This window comes from Eucyclogobius newberryi, unplaced genomic scaffold (genome assembly GCF_026437365.1).
Source record: "Eucyclogobius newberryi isolate DKJ021-1_F unplaced genomic scaffold, fEucNew1.0.hap1 SCAF_11, whole genome shotgun sequence".
NCBI lineage: Eukaryota > Metazoa > Chordata > Actinopteri > Gobiiformes > Gobiidae > Eucyclogobius > Eucyclogobius newberryi.
This window is the reverse complement of record NW_027315735.1, coordinates 31,657,065-31,678,839: the sequence shown is the minus strand read 5'-3', so window position 1 is coordinate 31,678,839 and position 21,775 is coordinate 31,657,065. Positions and strand designations below refer to the sequence as shown.

At 42.2% G+C, this 21,775-nt stretch overlaps 3 protein-coding genes across 3 annotated transcripts; 2 read left to right on the top strand and 1 right to left on the bottom strand.

Annotated features, from left to right (window-relative positions):
* The first annotated feature begins 379 nt into the window (after window positions 1–379).
* ctsf (cathepsin F) lies at window positions 380–12,545 on the top strand. The gene is made up of 14 exons (XM_072439911.1): window positions 380–748; window positions 1,588–1,698; window positions 3,168–3,249; window positions 4,578–4,636; window positions 6,343–6,418; window positions 7,061–7,174; window positions 7,250–7,398; window positions 8,347–8,443; window positions 8,601–8,681; window positions 9,527–9,646; window positions 9,729–9,793; window positions 11,654–11,744; window positions 11,839–11,897; window positions 12,457–12,545. Exons 1-14 carry the CDS (start codon window positions 473–475, stop codon window positions 12,529–12,531), a joined length of 1,455 nt encoding a protein of 484 aa, XP_072296012.1. The 5' UTR covers window positions 380–472; the 3' UTR covers window positions 12,532–12,545.
* A 1,451-nt stretch (window positions 12,546–13,996) lies between these two features.
* Window positions 13,997–15,995, top strand: eif1ad (eukaryotic translation initiation factor 1A domain containing). The gene is made up of 4 exons (XM_072439914.1): window positions 13,997–14,119; window positions 14,804–14,912; window positions 14,988–15,096; window positions 15,689–15,995. Exons 1-4 carry the CDS (start codon window positions 14,033–14,035, stop codon window positions 15,930–15,932), a joined length of 549 nt encoding a protein of 182 aa, XP_072296015.1. The 5' UTR covers window positions 13,997–14,032; the 3' UTR covers window positions 15,933–15,995.
* Window positions 15,996–19,044: 3,049 nt separating this feature from the next.
* LOC140347488 (N-acetyllactosaminide beta-1,3-N-acetylglucosaminyltransferase 4-like) lies at window positions 19,045–20,511 on the bottom strand. The gene has a single exon (XM_072433928.1). The coding sequence runs from the start codon at window positions 20,479–20,481 to the stop codon at window positions 19,060–19,062; it is 1,422 nt and encodes a 473-aa protein (XP_072290029.1). The 5' UTR covers window positions 20,482–20,511; the 3' UTR covers window positions 19,045–19,059.
* Window positions 20,512–21,775: the final 1,264 nt, after the last annotated feature.

Genomic DNA, 21,775 nt, shown 5'->3' with positions numbered 1-21,775 from the left:
TTCACCGAGCCATAGAGAATACAATAAGCACAATGCTCCTTACTTTGAAAACATGTGTAATCGTTGGTGTGTCGCCCTCTTGCGGATAAACAACTCTTCAGCTTGTAGATTTGCTGTTAAATTTGCAAATATCAAATACAAAACATGCTTTTTGGCTTGATTATAAATGTAACTCAAACACAGTGCGGATCGTCCTTTCCACCGTGAGGCAAAACAAGTCTTTTCGCAGTAATTAGACATTTGCAGTGCGTAATGACTGCGCTGTTCCCCTTTTCCCAGAGGTTCCTGAACGCGTCTTCCTGTCTCCGCCCCGTCTGCGTTTGTTTGACAACACAACACAACGACACCGCAGTGACACAACGACACGACACCGCGACACAACGACACAACGACACCAGCCGCTCGAGCTTCTGTCATCGCGTCGTCTCCAAACAAACTTCTCTTTCACAGTATCCCCGCGGCCAGAGCCGAAATGGCGGCGGCGCTGCGCGTTAATCCGCTTCTGTTCTTGTTTGTGTCCGTGTCGCTGGGTTTAGACATCCAGCGGCCTCTGTTCGTCCCTCCCGCGGGCTCCTCGCCTCTCGCCCGGGCCCAGGACCCGGAGCCGGCCCCTGGATCCGCTGTCCGGCTGCAGGAGTCGGACCCCGGCCTCAGGAGAGCGCTGCAGTTCGCAGAAGAGCGCTACAACCGCGGCTCCAACGCGATGCATCTGCGCCGAGTCAGCAGGCTCATCTCCGCCACCAAACAGGTCATTTACACCAGCACGCGCTGTATAAAGCATTTACTACTACTATATCTATATTTATAAGCATTTACTACTACTATATCTATATTTATAAGCATTTATTACAACTAGATCTATATTTACAAGTATTTAAGGCTTCATCTCGTGATGACAGGGCTTCATAAAGACCCTGGTCACGGGACAGTGACTGATGCGTTCAGGGGCCAAACAACACCAGCTTTTGTAGTTGAAAATAGGCCCTTGTTAACTCAATGCTACATTTCTGACAGAGGTGGGGTCAATGTCTTTGTTTTGCAAGTCTCAAGCAAAGAAATGCAAGTTTATTTGTGGAGCACAATTTGTACTAAAAGGTAATTCCAAACAAAACTGGACAAAATCTGCATTAAAATCATAACACAAACAAATAATAATATTTTTGAAAGCTCAGAGAGCAGATAAAACAAGGAACAGAACAGTTTCAAGTCTAAAGCTCAGAGTCTTGACCGCCGGTCACAGTGAAGTCCACTTGTCCTTTCAAGTCTTTATACAAAATTACTGTATAAAGCTCATATTTTTTCAATTTATATTCTACGCGTGAATCACAAATGAGCTAAAGAAAAATGTAATAAACTCACAATTAGAGCTGTGTTTTCTCTTATTCTCTTTAATTCTGTGAAGTTTGAAGCCTAAACTGTGCGAACTCAAATACTGTCATGCATTGCTCTGATTTTAGGAAAGTAAAAATGTATGTATGAACACCACCAAATGAAAGAGCGACTGTTCTGGGATACAGTGACTCTAAAGTGACTCTAAAGTGACTCTAAAGTGACTCTATATAAGTGACGTGTGTGTTTGTTGTGCAGGTGGTGAAGGGCGTCCGTTACTCCCTCACGGTGGAGCTCAGTAACACGCAGTGCAAGAAGTCGGCGGCGCTCCGGTCATGTGACTTCGACCCAGAGCCGCACAGACTCAAGGTTCACTGCTTTATTTAAGTTTTATCTGTGAGTTTTGTGAGTGTTGTGGGGGGGAGGGTTGGAGTCTGGACCAGATCCGAGCTGAACGAGGAAGTGGAATGTCAACAGCCTCGTCCCGTTTGCTCAACACGTCGACTCGCTCCGGATCTTGTGACACGATTTAACCCTTTTACAGCATTTCCAAAGTCTCTGCAGAAAGAGAAATGCTGCTGCTGCTGTCGTGTGCGGACATCAAGCTTATGCAGATGATGGAAGTTATTTCGCTCACACAACTAAAAACTAAAACATTTCTGAAGCAATTCATAACCAATTTGATCTATGAAAAAGTTGATGTCATATTAACGTAACTTTATCGTTCAGAATGTTTGATTTCATAAAGTTACTCACATACTAAAGGATTGTTGATCCATTGTACACATTAGCCGAGTCTCGCTAATAAATCTATAATTAACGAACACAAAGGATGGATAATGACAGCAGCATGTTCAGACATTTACTTCACCTGGAGACATCTAAGTGTTTATAAAAGTCTTTTGTCTCTGAGTCAGGGGTGTCCTAACCTTTTTCACAGAGGGCCGCATTTTGAAACTCACACGGAGCAGAGGGCCACAGACGACCCGACAATGTCGAATTTGTCAAATGACAAAATTAATCATTGGAAATGTTGCATTTGACATAGTTTTGATGCCTCCACATCTTTAATAAGACTTGGAACATTAATATTAGGTCGGTATGACATCTAAATGCTTGAATTTGTCCAATTTTACAGTAAAAAGTACTTGTTGTTTGGACTAACTTAAGGGGAAACCAGAGGGCTTGGTCTGAGGGCAACATTTGGCCCCTGGGCCGTAGTTTGGACATCCCTGATCTAAGCTAAAGCTAACATACTATAAATGTACTAACCTGTTTAGGGCCTAAGTTCATAATGACAGTATTGATATAACTTAACTATAATAATGTAGCTGTGTGTTCGGATCTAGTGGAATCTTCATTATATTTTAATAATTACACTTGAGGAAAGTCACAATTTAACATTTTCTTTTGTGTTACTTTTTTTGTGTAAAGAAATATAAGGTTTTTCACAGAATTATTCAAAACGATTGACTCCGTGAACCACCAAATCCTTCATTTGTGGCCAGCTTTATGAACTCAAAGTAAAGTTAATGTGACACAAACTGACAAAGAAGCACTTTACATCCAGGTTTACGTCTTGAAGTGTAGATTCTTTGTAAAATCATCCCAGTTACATATGTTTTTTAGTTCTTAAGACTTATTTTGTGGCCTGAAGAGTCATAATGATGGATTCACTCATTCACAACGTGTGGTAACATTCAGCACTTTATCAAACGGAGGCCTCTCTTCCAAACAGAGCTGTTCCTTTGTCGTCTCCTTGTCGCCGTGGACGCAGTGTTGACGTTCGTGTCGGTACGTCGGGCCGTTCTTTCCTCACGTGTGGTTTGTGTTTCCAGACGGAGGTTTGCCTATTCCAGGTGTGGGACGTCCCGTGGCAGGGCAGCTCCACTCTGCTCAAACAGAAGTGCGAGCCCAAACGTGAGTCCAACGGTTTGAGACGTCGAGACTAAAGCATAGCAACAGTTTCAATGTTTAGAAACTGCTCGTGAAGTTGAGAAAACCGCCAATTTCTCCAAACATTTCATCAACACCGGAAAATATGCAATCTTAAATAAGGCAACAAGTCAAAAAGTGATCGAATTAAGTCATATTTGTCTTGATATTAGTATATTTTGACTTTCTTGAAATAAGTTTGCCAATAGAACAAGTTAGTTTTGTCATTATTTCAGGAGTTGTAGTTTTTATCTCATTTCAAGTGAGAAAACGCTTGTCTTTTTCTTATTTTAAGTAAAGAAAACACGATATTTTATGCTTGTTCCATTGGTAATCTCACTTAAAGGCTGTCAAAATATACTAAAAACAAGATAAATATGACTTATTTCAAGCACTTTTTAACATCTCTTATTTTAGATGGTCATTATTCCAGTGAATGTACCGTATTTTCCGGAGTATAAGTCGCACCAGCCAAAAAATGCATAATAGAGATGAAAAAAAACATATATAAGTCACTGGAGTATGAAATGCGGTTGCAAGTGTGAAAATAACAAATAATATCACATAAGTTGCTCCGGAGTATAAGTATAAATATAAGTATAAGTCAAACCCGGCCCAAAACTATGAAAAAAGGTGCAACTTATAGTCCGGAAAATACGGTAGTAGCATTTTTGTCTCATTTTGAGTGAGAAAACGCTTGTCTTTTTCTTATTGCTTTTATGCTTGTTCCATTGGCAATCTTACTTAAAGGCTGTCAAAATATACTAAAAACAAGAGAAATATGAATTATTTCTAGCACTTTTTTGAGTTAATGTATCGTTTTTTTAGTCTGAAAACAGCGGTTTATCCTTTTATACCTCCAGTTTTCAGAGAGGTTTATGGAGAAAATCGATTGAAAGTTCACGTCTTGAACCCGGACGGCCTTCGAAGTGGGCGGGACCACTGAGCTCCATTAGATATTAGAAGATAACGACAAACGTTTAGAGCAAACTTACCAAATAATGTAAAGGCTTGTCGTGTTTTATTGTAATATTTGCACTTTAATGTAGTATTTCTGTATCAATCACATAAGAAACATGGTCTGTTCTCGTATTACATTAATCCAGAACGATCCATAATTATCTTTGCCCAATCTCGATGAAACGCTGTAGAATATTCTAACCGTTTTAGAGATGGTTTTGTCACATTTTCTTTCACATTAGTTTGAATCCGTTTGAAACTATATCATCGTTATTGCACTTTTGCTGAATTGTGTCCGTCTATAACAGATCTGTACAAATGAATTACAGATGATTGTGCTCTTGTTTCCACAGTGGATCCTGAAATTGAAGAAACCAACGGGATCCAGGACTCGACTGTTCAAGCGGAAGAGGTACGGCTGTCGTCATGAGGCGTTTAACTAACCAAGACGTGCAAAAGAGCTCCAGAATAATACTTAATGAACAAAATGTCAAAGCCATCCAGGGATAAATGCGAAACTAATTTACATGTGACAATGACAACAAAGGGAAGGGACATGTGGGCCGTAAATGTGGGCCGTAGAAACACTCATCCAGGTCTAAAGCTAAAGATCAACCAGAACGAGAGGTCAGGGCCACTGCCAGCCGTGTAGGGGCCCTCATAAGGGGACTATTTCTGATTTGAATGCATTTTCCCTGTAGTGTGAAGCACTTTGAATTGCCTTGTGTATGAAATTTGCTCGACAAATAAACTTGCCTTGCCTATTTCTGATGTTATTATTATAAATCCTTTTGTAAATATTGCAGAGATCACAATCCTAAGTGGGATCTGTGGGTTCTCTCAACCAAGAAGTCCTCAACAAAAATCATTAGATTTGCTGTATTCTGGTGCATTTTAGATATAATATTATTAGCAACTCATTACTCATTATGTTTATTTTCAGGGCCCCATAGGCCCTACATTTCACTGCTCTGCCCCTGCTCCTCCCCTGCCCCGCCCCTAGGCCCCCGCTCCTCCCCCGCTCCTCCCCCGCTCCTCCCCCGCTCCTCACCCGCTCCTCACCTGCTCCGCCCCGGTCCTCCCCTGCCCCTGACCCGCTCCTCCCCTGCTCCTCCTCTGCTCCGCCCCGCTCCTCCCCCGCTCCTCCCCTGCTCCTCACCTGCTCCTCCCCCGCTCCTCCCCCGCTCCTCCCCTGCTCCTCCCCTGCTCCTCCCCTGCCCCTCCCCCGCTCCTCCCCTGCTCCTCACCTGCTCCTCCCCCGCTCCTCCCCCGCTCCTCCCCTGCTCCTCCCCTGCTCCTCCCCTGCCCCTCCCCCGCTCCTCCCCTGCTCCTCACCTGCTCCTCCCCCGCTCCTCCCCCGCTCCTCCCCTGCTCCTCCCCTGCTCCTCCCCTGCCCCTCCCCCGCTCCTCCCCTGCTCCTCCTCTGCTCCGCCCCGCTCCTCCCCTGCCCCTCCCCCGCTCCTCCCCTGCTCCTCCTCTGCTCCGCTCCTCCCCTGCTCCTCCCCCGCTCCGCCCCTGCTCCTCCCCTGCTACTCCTCTGCTCCGCTCCTCCCCTGCTCCTCCCCCGCTCCGCCCCTGCTCCTCCTCTGCTCCGCCCCGCTCCTCCCCTGCCCCTCCCCCGCTCCTCCCCTGCTCCTCCTCTGCTCCGCCCCGCTCCTCCCCTGCCCCTCCCCCGCTCCGCCCCTGCTCCTCCTCTGCTCCGCCCCGCTCCTCCCCTGCCCCTCCCCCGCTCCTCCCCTGCTCCTCCTCTGCTCCGCCCCGCTCCTCCCCTGCCCCTCCCCCGCTCCTCCCCTGCTCCTCCTCTGCTCCGCTCCGCTCCTCCCCTGCCCCTCCCCTGCCCCTCCCCCGCTCCTCCCCTGCTCCAGAGTCACCCATAGCCCTTCTCCTGCTCTTCTGCCGATCAGATCGAGGCTCTAAAAACACCACAAGCTGCAGATTATTAACACTTTCTGTCGCCTTTATGAAAACATGATTTAGACATTGAACCACTTTGTCTTTGCGCTCCACACATCGTGACTCATTTTGCTGCATGTTCCACATCAGAAGTCTGAGGGAGTTGTCTTGTTTATGAGGGAGTTGTCTTGTTTAATGTTACCATGGTATTTATGTGTTTTTAAGGTGGAGTCTGTGAAGCTGCTGGGCCAGTTCAAAGAGTTCATGGTGAAATACAACAGAGACTACAGCTCACAGGAAGGTCTGTCACTCAAGTGTTCAAATAATCTGGTTCTACACAGGAACGCAATGACTGAAAATATTAGTTATGACAGGAAATAATGCACGGCCCACTATTAAAACGTGTCATGTGACATAAATGAACTCCGTATAACAACAATAAAACAATATTTTCTGTAAATGTATTATTGAGGTTTAAGCATCAGACAAACGTGAAAAATTGAGTTAAAAAAGCAGAAATATTGCAGTATACCCTTGTTTAAAAGTTTACAATATTAATGTGTTGATTTAATTTTAATTATCTATTTTTGCACTGTTTTTAAATAGTTTTTTATTATAGTTTTTATATTAGTATAGTTTTTTTATTATTATAATTGTTATTATTATTATCATTATTACTATTATCATTTTCAATTATTATATCTCAAAAACAACATTCTCAATATTACAATAATGACATGATAATAATAATATAGCCCACGTCTACAGTAGTGAATAGTTGAAGATAATGATCAACAATAATGATAATGAAAATAGTCATATTTACTTGCATATTTATGAAGGCTTTTTGAATGACTAAGGAGTGAATAAAACACATGACAGTAAAAGAAGTTTGTTATTTAAACTATTATAAATTATTAATATTCTTATTTTTTTTTGGCAGAGGTCGACCGCCGTTTGAAAATCTTCCACAAAAACCTGAAAACGGCGGAGAAGCTTCAGTCTCTGGACCAGGGCTCGGCCGAGTACGGAGTGACCAAGTTCAGCGATCTGACCGGTAACGCTCGCACCCACGTGAGGGTTCAGCTCAATTCAACAACAAACCGTCTGATTGTTTTTACCATGTGTCCAGTGGAGGAGTTTCGTTCCGTGTATCTGAACCCGATGCTCAGCCAGTGGACGCAGCACAGGCAGATGAAGATGGCGCCCCCTGCAGCTCAGCCCGCGCCCGACAGCTGGGACTGGAGGGAGCACGGGGCCGTCAGTCCGGTCAAGAACCAGGTCTCGCATATGTTTTTTTGCCCTTTAACGCTCCGGTTTCAGGGCGATCTCAAAGCTGCGGCGCTCGACTTGAGTGTCAAACTGCAAAAAGGAGGAAGTGGCTATTTAAATCTCTCTTAACTCGCCTGTAGCGCTCACGGACCCGTCGTATTCACACGCAGTCATTTTCAGGCGAGCGCGCGGCTTTAGAACAACGTTTTTTAGACACAAAGTGAAGCCCGGGTGGACCACTCGAGCACGGCCAATCAGAGCGCTGCTTTCGGCTCTCACTTCCTTGTTGACAAGAATTCAAAAGTATTATTTTTAGCCGCAGACAGCGCACAGTGGTTTAATTTTGTTACAAAGTGCTGCTTTTTACAACGCACTCTTTGGGGTCAAACAATAATTTCACTCATTTATGTCAGTTTTAAGGCGAATATTTTCTTTTTGGCTTAACTGCTTTTTAAAGACGCAGTATGTAACTTTCTGGAGGTTGAACGTCACCTGCATAATTCCATGGAAACAGAAAGTTAAAACGTCACTTCTGAACACTTTCCATGCAGATAAATCCATGGAAACGAGCAGCAGGAGGTTTTTTTCCCCACCAATACATATTTACATCATAATAAAACAATAAAACCAACACAAATAAAAAAAAAAAAAGTTACATACTGTGCTTATAAAGAGTAAATTATCAGTCACAGTAAAATCCATCAACTTATATCCTCATTTGAAAGTTTACAACATCACGCTATTTAAATTTTTATTTTTAATCAGATTTTTTAGTAAAAAATGTTTTTACTGTAGAAAATGGTGCCGATTTTCAAAACAACATTGACAATAATATAAGAATTCCAGACATAGCAGTGACATCTCCACAGAGGCGAGCAGTCGGTGCGCCCTCTGCTGGAGAAGTGAGGCGGTTTAAACTCACAGAACGTCTGTTGTTTCCCCGTGTGACTGACGCAGGGCGCTTGCGGCTCCTGCTGGGCCTTTTCCGTCATCGGGAACATCGAGGGACAGTGGTTCCTCAAGAACGGTTCCCTGATCACGCTCTCCGAACAAGGTACGCCACAGGAACCGGGACGCCACAGGAACCGGGACGCCACAGGAACCGGGACGCCACAGGAACCGGGAGGCCACAGGAACCGGACATGTTGTACTGCGTGTCTTTGTTTAGCGTTTTTCTTTTTAAAACATGGTGATGCGTGTATGTTTTGCAGAGCTGGTGGACTGTGATGGGCTGGACCAGGCCTGCAGAGGAGGGCTGCCTTCTAACGCCTATGAAGCCATCGAGAAGCTGGGTAAGACGTTGTCCACGGCGACGGTGCTTTTCACAATCAGAATCAGAAAAGGTTTATTGCCGTTGCCATAGGAACAAGATTCACAAACATAGGAACTTGCTTTGGTGATTCGGTGCAACATAAAACGCTGAGCAATGATAAAACAACATATTTAAAATAAAAAAGGGCACGAATGAAAGAAAAACTATTTAAATTTACTGTAGGATGAAAATAAAAATAGGCTTAGTATGTACACAAAATATTACTATGTACACAAAATATTACTATGTACACAAAATATTACTATGTACACAAAATATTACTATGCACTCAAAATATTACTATGTACACAAAATATTACTATGTACAGAAAATATTACTACGTACACAAAATGTAACGATGTACACAAAATATTACTATGTACAGAAAATATAACAATGTACACAAAATGTAACGATGTACACAAAATATTACTATGTACACAAAATGTAACGAATATTACTACGTACACAAAATGTAACGATGTACACAAAATATTACTATGTACACAAAATACTCGTGATATAAAAGATGTAACGTGCAACAACAATACAACAGAGGCTTTTAGAATATCTGTATTTTTATTGTTTTTGTTTTGTTCTGGTTATTTGAGTTCTAGCTCCACATTCTGCTTCCGTCCTCACATTTAATCTCTCTCAGTTTAAGAGTTTGTCCTCTGCAGTCGGCGTGTAAGTCGCTCCAGGCCCTTAACCCTTCACACGGTGGAGTGGAAAGTACTCTGATCTTTGGAGAAGCTGTTTTAGGAATCCATGTGCCGCACTCCGGTCTGAGGAAACGCTTAAACCCCGTCGCGTTCTGCTTTCAGGCGGTCTCGAGACGGAGAGCGATTACTCCTACACCGGACACAAGCAGAAGTGCGACTTCACCGCCCTGAAAGTGGCCGCCTACATCAACAGCTCCGTGGAGATCGCGAAGGACGAGAAAGGTTCGTCAAAGTCACCGGCGCAGTTTGGAACCTGGTCGGTCTTCTTCTGAGTACCAAAGCGCTTTTGTCTTTTATCCTTCAGAAATCGCCGCCTGGCTGGCCGAACACGGACCCGTTTCCGTGGCTCTGAATGCGTTCGCGATGCAGGTGAGTCCGTTTGTCCTCTGGTAGAGACGCTCTTACATCGCTCACATGTGTCTTTACTGTTCACATGTGTCTTTACTGTTCACATGTGTCTTTACTGTTCACATGTGTCTTTACTGTTCACATGTGTCTTTACTGTTCGAATGTGTCTTTACTGTTCACATGTGTCTTTACTGTTCACATGTGTCTTTACTGTTCACATGTGTCTTTACTGTTCACATGTGTCTTTACTGTTCACATGTGTCTTTACTGTTCACATGTGTCTTTACTGTTCACATGTGTCTTTACTGTTCACATGTGTCTTTACTGTTCACATGTGTCTTTACTGTTCACATGTGTCTTTACTGTTCACATGTGTCTTTACTGTTCGAATGTGTCTTTACTGTTCACATGTGTCTTTACTGTTCACATGTGTCTTTACTGTTCACATGTGTCTTTACTGTTCACATGTGTCTTTACTGTTCACATGTGTCTTTACTGTTCGAATGTGTCTTTACTGTTCGAATGTGTCTTTACTGTTCACATGTGTCTTTACTGTTCACATGTGTCTTTACTGTTCACATGTGTCTTTACTGTTCACATGTGTCTTTACTGTTCACATGTGTCTTTACTGTTCACATGTGTCTTTACTGTTCACATGTGTCTTTACTGTTCACATGTGTCTTTACTGTTCGAATGTGTCTTTACTGTTCACATGTGTCTTTACTGTTCACATGTGTCTTTACTGTTCAAATGTGTCTTTACTGTTCACATGTGTCTTTACTGTTCACATGTGTCTTTACTGTTCGAATGTGTCTTTACTGTTCACATGTGTCTTTACTGTTCACATGTGTCTTTACTGTTCACATGTGTCTTTACTGTTCGAATGTGTCTTTACTGTTCGAATGTGTCTTTACTGTTCACATGTGTCTTTACTGTTCACATGTGTCTTTACTGTTCAAATGTGTCTTTACTGTTCACATGTGTCTTTACTGTTCACATGTGTCTTTACTGTTCACATGTGTCTTTACTGTTCACATGTGTCTTTACTGTTCGAATGTGTCTTTACTGTTCACATGTGTCTTTACTGTTCGAATGTGTCTTTACTGTTCACATGTGTCTTTACTGTTCACATGTGTCTTTACTGTTCAAATGTGTCTTTACTGTTCACATGTGTCTTTACTGTTCACATGTGTCTTTACTGTTCACATGTGTCTTTACTGTTCACATGTGTCTTTACTGTTCACATGTGTCTTTACTGTTCAAATGTGTCTTTACTGTTCACATGTGTCTTTACTGTTCACATGTGTCTTTACTGTTCACATGTGTCTTTACTGTTCGAATGTGTCTTTACTGTTCACATGTGTCTTTACTGTTCACATGTGTCTTTACTGTTCACATGTGTCTTTACTGTTCACATGTGTCTTTACTGTTCACATGTGTCTTTACTGTTCACATGTGTCTTTACTGTTCGAATGTGTCTTTACTGTTCACATGTGTCTTTACTGTTCACATGTGTCTTTACTGTTCACATGTGTCTTTACTGTTCACATGTGTCTTTACTGTTCAAATGTGTCTTTACTGTTCACATGTGTCTTTACTGTTCACATGTGTCTTTACTGTTCACATGTGTCTTTACTGTTCACATGTGTCTTTACTGTTCGAATGTGTCTTTACTGTTCACATGTGTCTTTACTGTTCACATGTGTCTTTACTGTTCGAATGTGTCTTTACTGTTCACATGTGTCTTTACTGTTCGAATGTGTCTTTACTGTTCACATGTGTCTTTACTGTTCACATGTGTCTTTACTGTTCGAATGTGTCTTTACTGTTCACATGTGTCTTTACTGTGCACATGTGTCTTTACTGTTCAAATGTTCGCAGTTTTATCGAAGGGGAATTTCGCACCCGCTGAAAATCTTCTGTAACCCCTGGATGATCGACCACGCCGTGCTCATGGTTGGCTATGGAAACCGTAAGTCCCTGTACATAAACTGTCCCTTAAGATGCGGTCGTACCTCGGGACATTATAAACCTTTTCACTTACCGCATGTGATTGTTTTACCAAGGCAACGGTGTGCCGTTCTGGGCCATCAAAAACAGCTGGGGAGAGGATTACGGCGAGCAGGTAAGAAAATGTGTCATGACGCTGGTCCTGCAGCTCCGTGGAAACAGTTTAGACTCGTAATCATAGTTGTACTTTGATCATCGTAATCGTTGTCTGGACTGTACAGACTCTACAACATGTACACAAAGACCTTTTTTTATGACAAAGACAGCGGAATATCACATCCAAATGTCCAAATTTCCATCATTAATACACTTTATCTGTAAATATTCCCTACCTGGAAGCCTTCAGTCATAGTTCAACCTTTATTCTGTTGATAATGCATTTTAAAAGTCCAAATGTAAGTGGACTAATCGAAGACCTAATCGCTGTAGAGTCTGTTTTCTGCTGTTTACTAATTGCGTAATGCACAGTTTTAAACCAGCAATATACTGTCACACTACAGAAGGAATGTTTTTAAATTTACCTCTGAAGTTGTGTAATTGGTGTATTGTTTTGTACTGCTGCGATATTGCTTCAATGTCGTTCCTCATTTCAAGAAACACTATTTTTCCCTCGACTCCTGTAAATGAGCCATAAGATCTCACATGCTCCTCCCCTTTAACTGTGCTTGCTCCAGGGTTACTACAACCTGTACAGAGGGTCCAACGCCTGTGGGATAAACAAAATGGCTTCTTCCGCTGTGGTCAACTAGAGCACGTCACGTCATCAACATACACCAGAGACCAGCACCTTTAATGTCGACGCTACTGATGTCCCCGTAAACATAACTCTATATTTCCCCCGTGTACCTCGCCGACTGTCAGTGTTACCACATATTTTAGCCCGGATTTGATCACGAGCAAGTGAAAAGTGTCAAACATCTGCTGTATTTTTAGTCTGTTTTAAAATGACTCATGATGAATCCTGTGTTTTAATGCAATATTTTACCTGTAGCTTTTGGAAGACAATATTTTACTTCTGCCAAGGCATGTGTCACTTTTGAAACTAATTGCTGGAACGTGTTTGAGTGCGGGTGTGTTTTATTTTCAAAGCATGTGGGACAATAAAGGATTATCTTATCTTATCTTAAAGGTTTTATCAAAGTGCACATTGAAATGAATTATGTCAAGACAAAGTTGGCACTGCTCTGAAGGTTGAATAAAAACGTTAAATTCAATTGAAGTATTCTTTGTTTATTTGCATTGAACATTTATTCAAGAAAGTGATGTGAACCTACAGCATTACATTATTTTGATGTCTGTATTTATGGGCAAAACATCTTCCTTTTTATGGTTGGTTACTACAGCAGGAATAATGGATCGTTTGAGAACTGACGTTTGAAATGTTATTATCATCAAACCGACTACAACCAAATATTGACGTGCCAGTTAATGAGCCTCAGCTTCCTGTATTATATTATATTATGTTATATTATATTATACTATGCTATATTATACTGTATGCAACAGTTTAAGGACTTTTTTCCATTCAGAAACTACAATATTACATTTTAAATGCCTTTATCGCTATGGCAACGGTCCTAATTTTTCATCATTCTGAAGACCGTGGATACTTTAAATGACAGAATGGAAAACTGATACAAAGGCTATAAAGTTTAGATCCATGATTACAGTACATAATATGAAGTCAATTACATTTGCGCTCTTGAATGCAACTCGGGACTCTATTTCCCACAATTCCGCTGCGGAACAAGAAGAGCTGTGCACCAATGAAGTAAAAGCAAACCAAAACCCTAACATTGAATGATTTCAGATGAACCCCAGCTATTTGAATTTCAAAAGAGTTGTGCGATTTGATCCATATTTATTTGTAAATATACCACATTTTTGTCATTTTAATGGATTTCTCTTGAGCAATAAAATACGCTGCTTTTATTTTGAAGTGTCGATGCGGCGCACGGTGGTGTTTCCGGTTCATCTCCACGAGGGTTTTACTGCTGTGGCAAAGCTGAGACGTGTTTTTATTCTCTTCATTCTTTGATCAAACTTTCAAACTGGATTTACAAATAATCTGTCACTTCTTGGATTTGGATTTGACCAGGTAATGATTTGTCACGTAAATCGTTATAAAAGAGTTTAAAGCCCTGTCTGTTATGATAGCAATAGCCTAGCATTGATTTTGGACTATTTACACTCTAATAACCTTTACTTTTTCAGGTGGATAAACCGAGTTAAACATAACTTAAGATAATAATGTCTCAAGCTACAAAGCGCAAACATGTCGTTAAAGAGGTTCTGGGAAACTTCGTGACGCCGACTGAAAATCAACAAATCGTTAAGGTATTTTCTATTATTATGTTTTCTACAATATTCACGATGTTTTCTACAATATTCACTATTAAGTTTTCTAAATATTCACTATGTTTTCTACAATATTCACTATTAAGTTTTGTACAATATTCACTATTATGTTTTCTACAATATTCACTATTAAGTTCCTTTTATATATTTCTATATACGTGTGTGTGTGTGTGTGTGTATATATATATATATATATATATATATATATATATATATATATATATATATATATATATATATATTGAAATAAATACTATTATTTATTTATTTCAATGTATATGTATTTAATTATTCAACTAAAACGCACCTCGTATGATTATATTTAAGATTTCCCTAAAAAATAATACAACAAATGACATAACTCCACTTTTGCATTTATTTATTGTTTATAATGTTACTTCCTGAGTTATTCCATAACTATTACCTAGCAACTATGTTTTTCACTGGACCAAAAGTTATGATTTGACAAATATACATGAGAACACCTTTTATTTAGTTGAATTCATGTTTAAAGTGTCAGAAAAATATGCTTGTAAATTGTGCTCTTCCTAGAGTAGAACTTAAGTATTATTTTAAAGCTTAAGTTTATATTTAAAGGCATTATCCCACAAATTAGGTGAGAATATGAAAACCATAAAAGCTGTCATATTTGTGACCTCACAGGTGACTGGAAGTCGTGGGAATAATCTGCATGAAGTGGTGACGGCGGATGGGGCCATCTTCCTCGTGAGCATGCCCACCAAGTTCAGGAAAAACATCTGGATCAAAAGAGGTGTGTGCCACGTTCCTTTTTGTTTAGTAAAACTGAGTTCTTCCTCTTAAGTAAAGGCCTGTTGTCCGTTTGCAGGGGATTTTGTGATTGTGGAATCTATTGAAGAAGGGGAAAAAGTGAAGGCAGAGATCAGCTCCATTTTGTACAAAGACCAGATTCAGGATCTGCAGAAACAACAGCTCTGGTACGTCATGACAACAGGCAATAAACACATGAATAACATGATGCTCTACACAGCCTCAAACTGCTGAACTCTGCAGTGAAAGCATCTCGTACAGTCAACATGGTGCAAAAGTCACTTCACTTGTAAAATTGTAAAAAATGTGAATATTAATACATCATGTGAAGGTGCAATATTTTAACTTTAATCATTCTAAGTTGAGTTAAATAAAATAGATTATGTTCTTACTGGGAGTTTAGCTGATATGACAGATTTATTGTATTGTATTCTTACTGTGGTAGTTATTTCATTTATTTTCTTTCTTTTTTGATAACTTTATTTCTTCATATCTATAACAAAAAGAAAATTCCTCTGGACAAAAATAATCCTCAATTCTGACATAAACATAATGCTTTAAGATGTTACTGTGAAGAGGCTGGAATTGTGTCCATTTAACTTTTCCATTACTGCAATACCCATCGATCCATGTGCTTAAATCGGTGTTATATGTTTCACGTTTACAGTAGTGGGTGGTCGTTCTTGAGCGTCACACTTTATTCCTGTTTGACTTCTTTTCAAAACCCGCCCTGAGTGTCGTTCACTGCTGTGATTTCAGGCCGGGGGCGTTCACGGACCCTCAGGCCGCGGCGCTGGACAAACCCTCGACGGGGCCCAAGAAGACGGAGGAGGAAGAGGAGAAAAACGATGACGACGAAGGGGAATTCAGCTCCGACTCCGAGGACGACGAGAGCGACTTGTTTGTGAACACGAACCGCTGCAACTACCACTACAGCGAGAGCGACGAGGAGAGCGACGAGGAGGACGAAGACGAGGAGGAGAAAGCAGAGGACAAACCCTGATCGAGAGACACGAGGGACGATTGTCTCCTTCTCTGTTGTTTTGGAACGCTGCAAACTGGAATGACCAAAACGCGTAAATGACTTGAACGTGAAGAATCTGCCGGACTGAGCCTCTTGACTCAAAGGAGCAATTATATATGATATTTTGTACTTTGTAATCGTTTTCCTTTTCTGTTTTTTTGGAAAGTGGTGATCCGACACTTTCACGCCGATGAACCACACTGTCGTGACCAAAATAAATGATAAAAACAAAGTAAATCTGCACGCGGCGCTTGGTGTTTGAACGAACGAACAAGTGTGTTATTGACATCGGCCGTCATCGCGGGTTCGTCACTTTGTTTGTTTGTTTGTTCTTTTTGGGATTCTTCAAGCGACAAACCGCCATTTTGAACCCAAACTCGTGATGTCGTTGCCACTTTGTTACATTTGTAGACCATAATGACAAACGACGCCCGACTTTGCTGCATTTATTCGCACGGTATCACTTTAGAGTAAGACATGGATCCAAAGCTTTTTATAAATAGTTATTAATCATTGACAAACTAGTCATTTACTAGAGTTAGGATTAAGTGTTTAGTGTTAGTTAATGTTAATGATGTGTTTATTATCCTAAAGTGTTAGCATTAGCACCGATTAAACTTACGAGGAGGTCGAAAACTTGTTAGTTTTGGAGAGTTATAATTTTCTGTTTGCCATAGTCACCATGTTTTGCTTAATTTGCTGCAGCTCATGTTTTTAATAATCCACAGTTGGAATATTTTTAGGTACAAACTGTTTTCAGTATAATCATGTACAGTTGTGTTTTGACATCTACTTGCTTCTGAAACACGTGATCTCAGTGCAGTTTTGGGGTAAAAGTGACACAAAAACAAGTGTGAAGCGAATCAAAGCATCACAGAACAAGGACCCGACGTGGAGTTCGATCCGTCACACGTCGAATCTGGAGGACGACGGCTTGCGATGGGTTCGTCTGAAGCCGACTGGACCTGTGCGAAGACGACATTTGAAACGGCTCGGGACATCAAGAGGTACAGTCAGTGTCTGCACGGCGTTAGTGACTACTGAAGTACAGAGTCGACACAATAATAAAAGATTAGCTCGTTACATGTTTGCTGCACCTACTGAACACCTGAAAGAGGATTTTGTGTTCCAAGAATGAATACAAACACTCTTAAAGGTCAAGTCAGTGCCCCTTCAACCCAGTGGGACATTCTCTAAGTGGGACGAGGGACAGAGACCTAAATGAGGGTCGGTCCCTCTGTTTATGGTCCAGCAAGTGTGCGTTTACCCAGGACCCTTCTATCCAGGGAATTAATGTAATTCGATGTAATGTCCCAACAATTCTGGAAACCCAACCTGTGTTTGTGAGTTTATTAAACGCATTTTATATGAAACCTTTCACTAATGCACTAAGGGAGAAAGATGAGGTTTGCAACACACTGTGTCAGGTTGGACTGGCGTCACTGGCTCAGCAGGGACACACCAGGTGAAGTATTTAGTATTATTTAGTATTTTTGTTGTTAGACATAATTGATACTAAAACTATTACAACTGTCACTCATATTTAATACTGTCCTGCTCATTTTAGGTCATACCTTGAGTAATACAGGTTTTAGCCTCAGTCAAACCTCATGACAAATCCAAGATGGCCGGTTGTTTGTGTGTTGAGCTTGTATTCCTCGCAAAATGATTGTTGCCATGGGACAATAGTTGTGTCTAAGTTGTATTGTTTATGTGAAAATATCTGTTGGTCTTTATTTGGATTGTATAATTCATACATTTGAGCCAGCTGAGTGCCCAACTGATGTGTCATTGGCCCGTTGCTACGGCAGTGGCGCCTCCAGGCTTTTGAATCAGGGGCGGCCAAGGGGTGGCCAGAATAAGGGGGTCCGGGCCTCCTTCCCCAGAAATCTTTGAAAATATCACCGCTTTTTTCCAACATTTTGGTGCACTTTGAGGATAATTTTGGCAATTATGGTCCAGATTCATTAAACACATTCACAGATATATTATACAGATTTGATCTTGTCAACCAGCTCTGATTATAATAAATGGTCCGAAGTCACTGGAATAGGCTGGAACAGGCGGGAGGGGGAGGCGGGTGGAGAGGGAGGAGGGTGAGGGGGGATGATGACGCGTGCCTGTGATTATGACGCGGTCTTGTAGACACCCCCCTTCAGTTTGGAGATTCGAGGAAAGGAGATGGTCTGTAATATGGCTAAACACTGCAGGAATCAATCAAAAAAACACTCTGGGTACATATATGAAGCACAAATAGCAATGTAAGAAGGTTAAAAGCTCTGAAAAGTCGATTTTGCATGTTATGGGACCTTTAAAGAGTGCATTGTTTTCAATGATAGTGGTAAATGTGTGAAGAATGATCAGGTCATTCACCTAATACGACATTTTGTATTGTTGTAGTTTTACGGCTGGTCAAAGAAGGATAAAAGGCTGAATCGCCCAAGACGTTGATCATACATTTGAGCCAGCTGAGTGCCCAACTGATGTGTCATTGGCCCGTTGCTACGGCAGTGGCGCCTCCAGGCTTTTGAATCAGGGGCGGCCAAGGGGTGGCCAGAATAAGGGGGTCCGGGCCTCCTTCCCCAGGTATTTATCAAATGTATGATAAATACCTCTGATACTGTACAAATCTCATAAACAGGACTAATTTGAACTTCTCCCGAACCATTTTTAACCTGTCTTGATCTACATCTGAATATTCAAGAAACTCTTTTCATTTCTGTGTTGAATTATTGTCAGTTGTACTGAAAAGAAAAGTAGTCAGTTTTGTAGCACTGGAACTGAGTTTTTAGTTTTAGTATCAAGGTATGTGCATTATATATATGAAAATACATCGCACAAAATAAAGTTTGACATTAAAGTTCCTGGTTGGATCTGTGGAGAGCTGAGCCCGCTCACCGTAAGAATAATGGCATTTTAATGGCATAGCAATAAAAACATCTGTAATTTGATCAATAAGATACATAGGTTTAATGCCATACTGAGGAGCATCCCCCTCCTTATATAATTCACCTTTCACAAATTATAGTGACAGATTTATTTATAAGTGAAATAACCGTGCTTATCTCCTCCCATAAACAAAAACATCCACAGTGCATGTCATGAGTCAAAACACATGCTTTTTTATCCCATTGGTGACTTTAGTGCCCCTGGTGGTGAGTGAGGGCACAGTGGCGTTGGCACAGAGCTCAGTGTTGGCGCTGTCCCAGAGCTGCAGCATGTGTGTGGGGCTGTGTGTGTGCAGCAGCAGCACTCTGCGGCCCGCACAGGGCTCCTCCTCCTGCTCTTTAGTCCACTTAGAGGGGAAGAAGGCCGGGTGATGGTCGGGCGACACGTTCAGCCGAATCATACACATTCCCACGTAAACCTGCTCAATGGGGAACAGGTGCACCCTGTTAGAAACCTGGAGCAGGCGCCCGAGCAGCAGAGCGGACGACACCCGCCCCGCCCCGCTGGCGTACAATGGGTACGAGCCTCTGTAGAAGCTTTCCGGGATAAACTCCTGTGAGTGCGAGCTCCTGCTGGGCTGCCCTCGGACCTCCACATTCCCCATCATGAAGTCCTGCAGGGGTCTGTGGGCCCGGGGCCCGTGCAGCTGCTCCAGTAGGAAAGAGACCAGAGCTGGAGTGTTGACAAACACCTCATCGTCCCCCTCAAACACAAAGGTCGTGTGTCCACAAGTGTCTCTGAACCAGCTCCAGAACAGCAGCTGCTTCACTGTCCCGTTCAGAGAGTTGTCCCACACGTCCCACTGCAGGAGGTCTCCATAATGTTGGCTCTCCAGATGCAGGAGTTCAGAGGAGACGTCCCTTAGGTCAGAAGACGCTGTGCCCAGCAGAAAGAGCCTGCGCACATAAGCCCCCCGGCCCCCGTTCATCTGTGTGGACACCCACCCCGCCTTGCCCCAGCTCTGCCGGATGGCCCGTCTGTTCCTGTAGTTGAGGGCCGACGTCTTGATAGCCAAGAGCAGCAGGGCAGGTGCCGTCTCATGTGTGTCCCCGGCGCCACACTGGCCCCTGGGCTCCAACAGCACTGGGTACTGCCTTCTGCTCATGGAGCTCACATAGTCCTGCATCTGCTCTGGGAGTGTGAGGAGGCTGTGTCCCCCAGGGCCCCTGAGCCCAGAGAGAGAGTGAGAGAGCAGAGAGGCCCCCACGAGGTCTGAGGCTCTGTGTGAGGCCCCCGGACGCAGGATGGGGTTGAACTGAAGGTCCACCGCTTTTTGGAGCTGGTTCCACAATGCAACTTTATCACCTTTGTCCCAAAATGATTTGGGTGTAGATGAGTATTTTCCCGTCTTGATGGCTCCTGGAGCGATGAAGTGGTCTTTCGGGTCTGGAATTCTTTTTTTTACCACAATGTCAATATCCTCTCCCAGGTTGTAATGTAGATGAACGGACTCTGTGGTCTGTTTTCTCATGGCCAGAGTCACCATGACGGCTACGTAGAGGAAGAGCAGCAGCACACAGAGGCAGGACGTGCACACACAGATCAGACAGTTCCTCCAGCGACATCTGATCTGCGCCATCACCTAAGAACACACAGTCATTAACATACGCCCCACTGACAGCTGGGAATTAAATGTATTCAAGCTCATGATGTTATCCAGCTGTTTTGATGGGACCTTTGTTTGGCGTGTCTAGGAGCTCGTAACTACGTGATTACTGGGTGTATTTTGAAAAAAGTCAAAACTGACATGGAGCAGGTTATCTTGTTGTCTCTACATGTCCAGGCCTAGCAGTGTTTTTGGTGAAACGAGTAAGCTTTGGCGGAGCTGTCAGTGCTGTCAAAAATATATTTTATTTTGAATTCTTGGCCGCACAGAGACCATGACTCTTAGAATACAAATTTTGATAACTTTTGATGGTCCACCCCTGAAGACGAGTCTCACCAAATTTCAGGTTAATAGGTCTAACGCCCTAGGAGGAGTTCGTGAAAGTATAAAGTGTAAGCATGTTCGAATTTCAGAGATCTGGATTCCCCATTGGAATAACATGGGAGGTTTCTGTCATCGCTACGGCTACGCTACGTCTCATTGACTTTTTTGATCGGGATGCCAAAATTGAATATAGTGTCAAATTTGGTAAAATTTCACAAAACTAAACATTTTACCATCCATATAAAATCTGTAGGGGGCGCTGTCGCGCCAAATTAATTTATTTCACTTCAAGTAGGTTTAGGGCAAAGAGTTTAACAACTGATTCTAATTTGACGCAATTCGGACTTTATCTGCGCAAACGGCAGCAAATAAAAAATTTGGGAAATTTCTTAAATTCTAGCTACAGGTCTACAGAGACCGTGACAGGTATCAAAGTAATTTGAATAACTTTTGATGTCCCACTCCTCAGCACCATTTTCACCAAATTTCAGCTTTTTAGGGCCAACGCCCTGGGAGGAGTTCGTAAAAGTACGACATTTGGAAAAACTCCTGAGTCATGCTTAGCCATTTTTGAACCAATATGGCCGACATTTGGTTGGGCGGACGGCTTTTCACCATCTACCTCTGCGCCTATAATTGGTCTATAAGGGTCTATAATTTCATGATTCTACGATCAGATTTTTTTGTGGTCATTTCCTATCTCTTTTTGACGCTGATGCTTGATTTTAGAAAAGGGAGATAGCCAGAATGTAGAGAGGCACGATTTTTAGAGGTGTGCAAATTTTTGTGACTTTTCGTCAATGTTCACTGGGTGAAAAATAGGGGGGTTGGTCCCGAGAAGAAGAAGAAAGAAAGAAGAATATGCGAATATCCCGTCAATGCGAAAACAATGTTTTCGCATTGACGGGTACTTTTGTTCATTTTGACGGGTACTTTTGTTCAT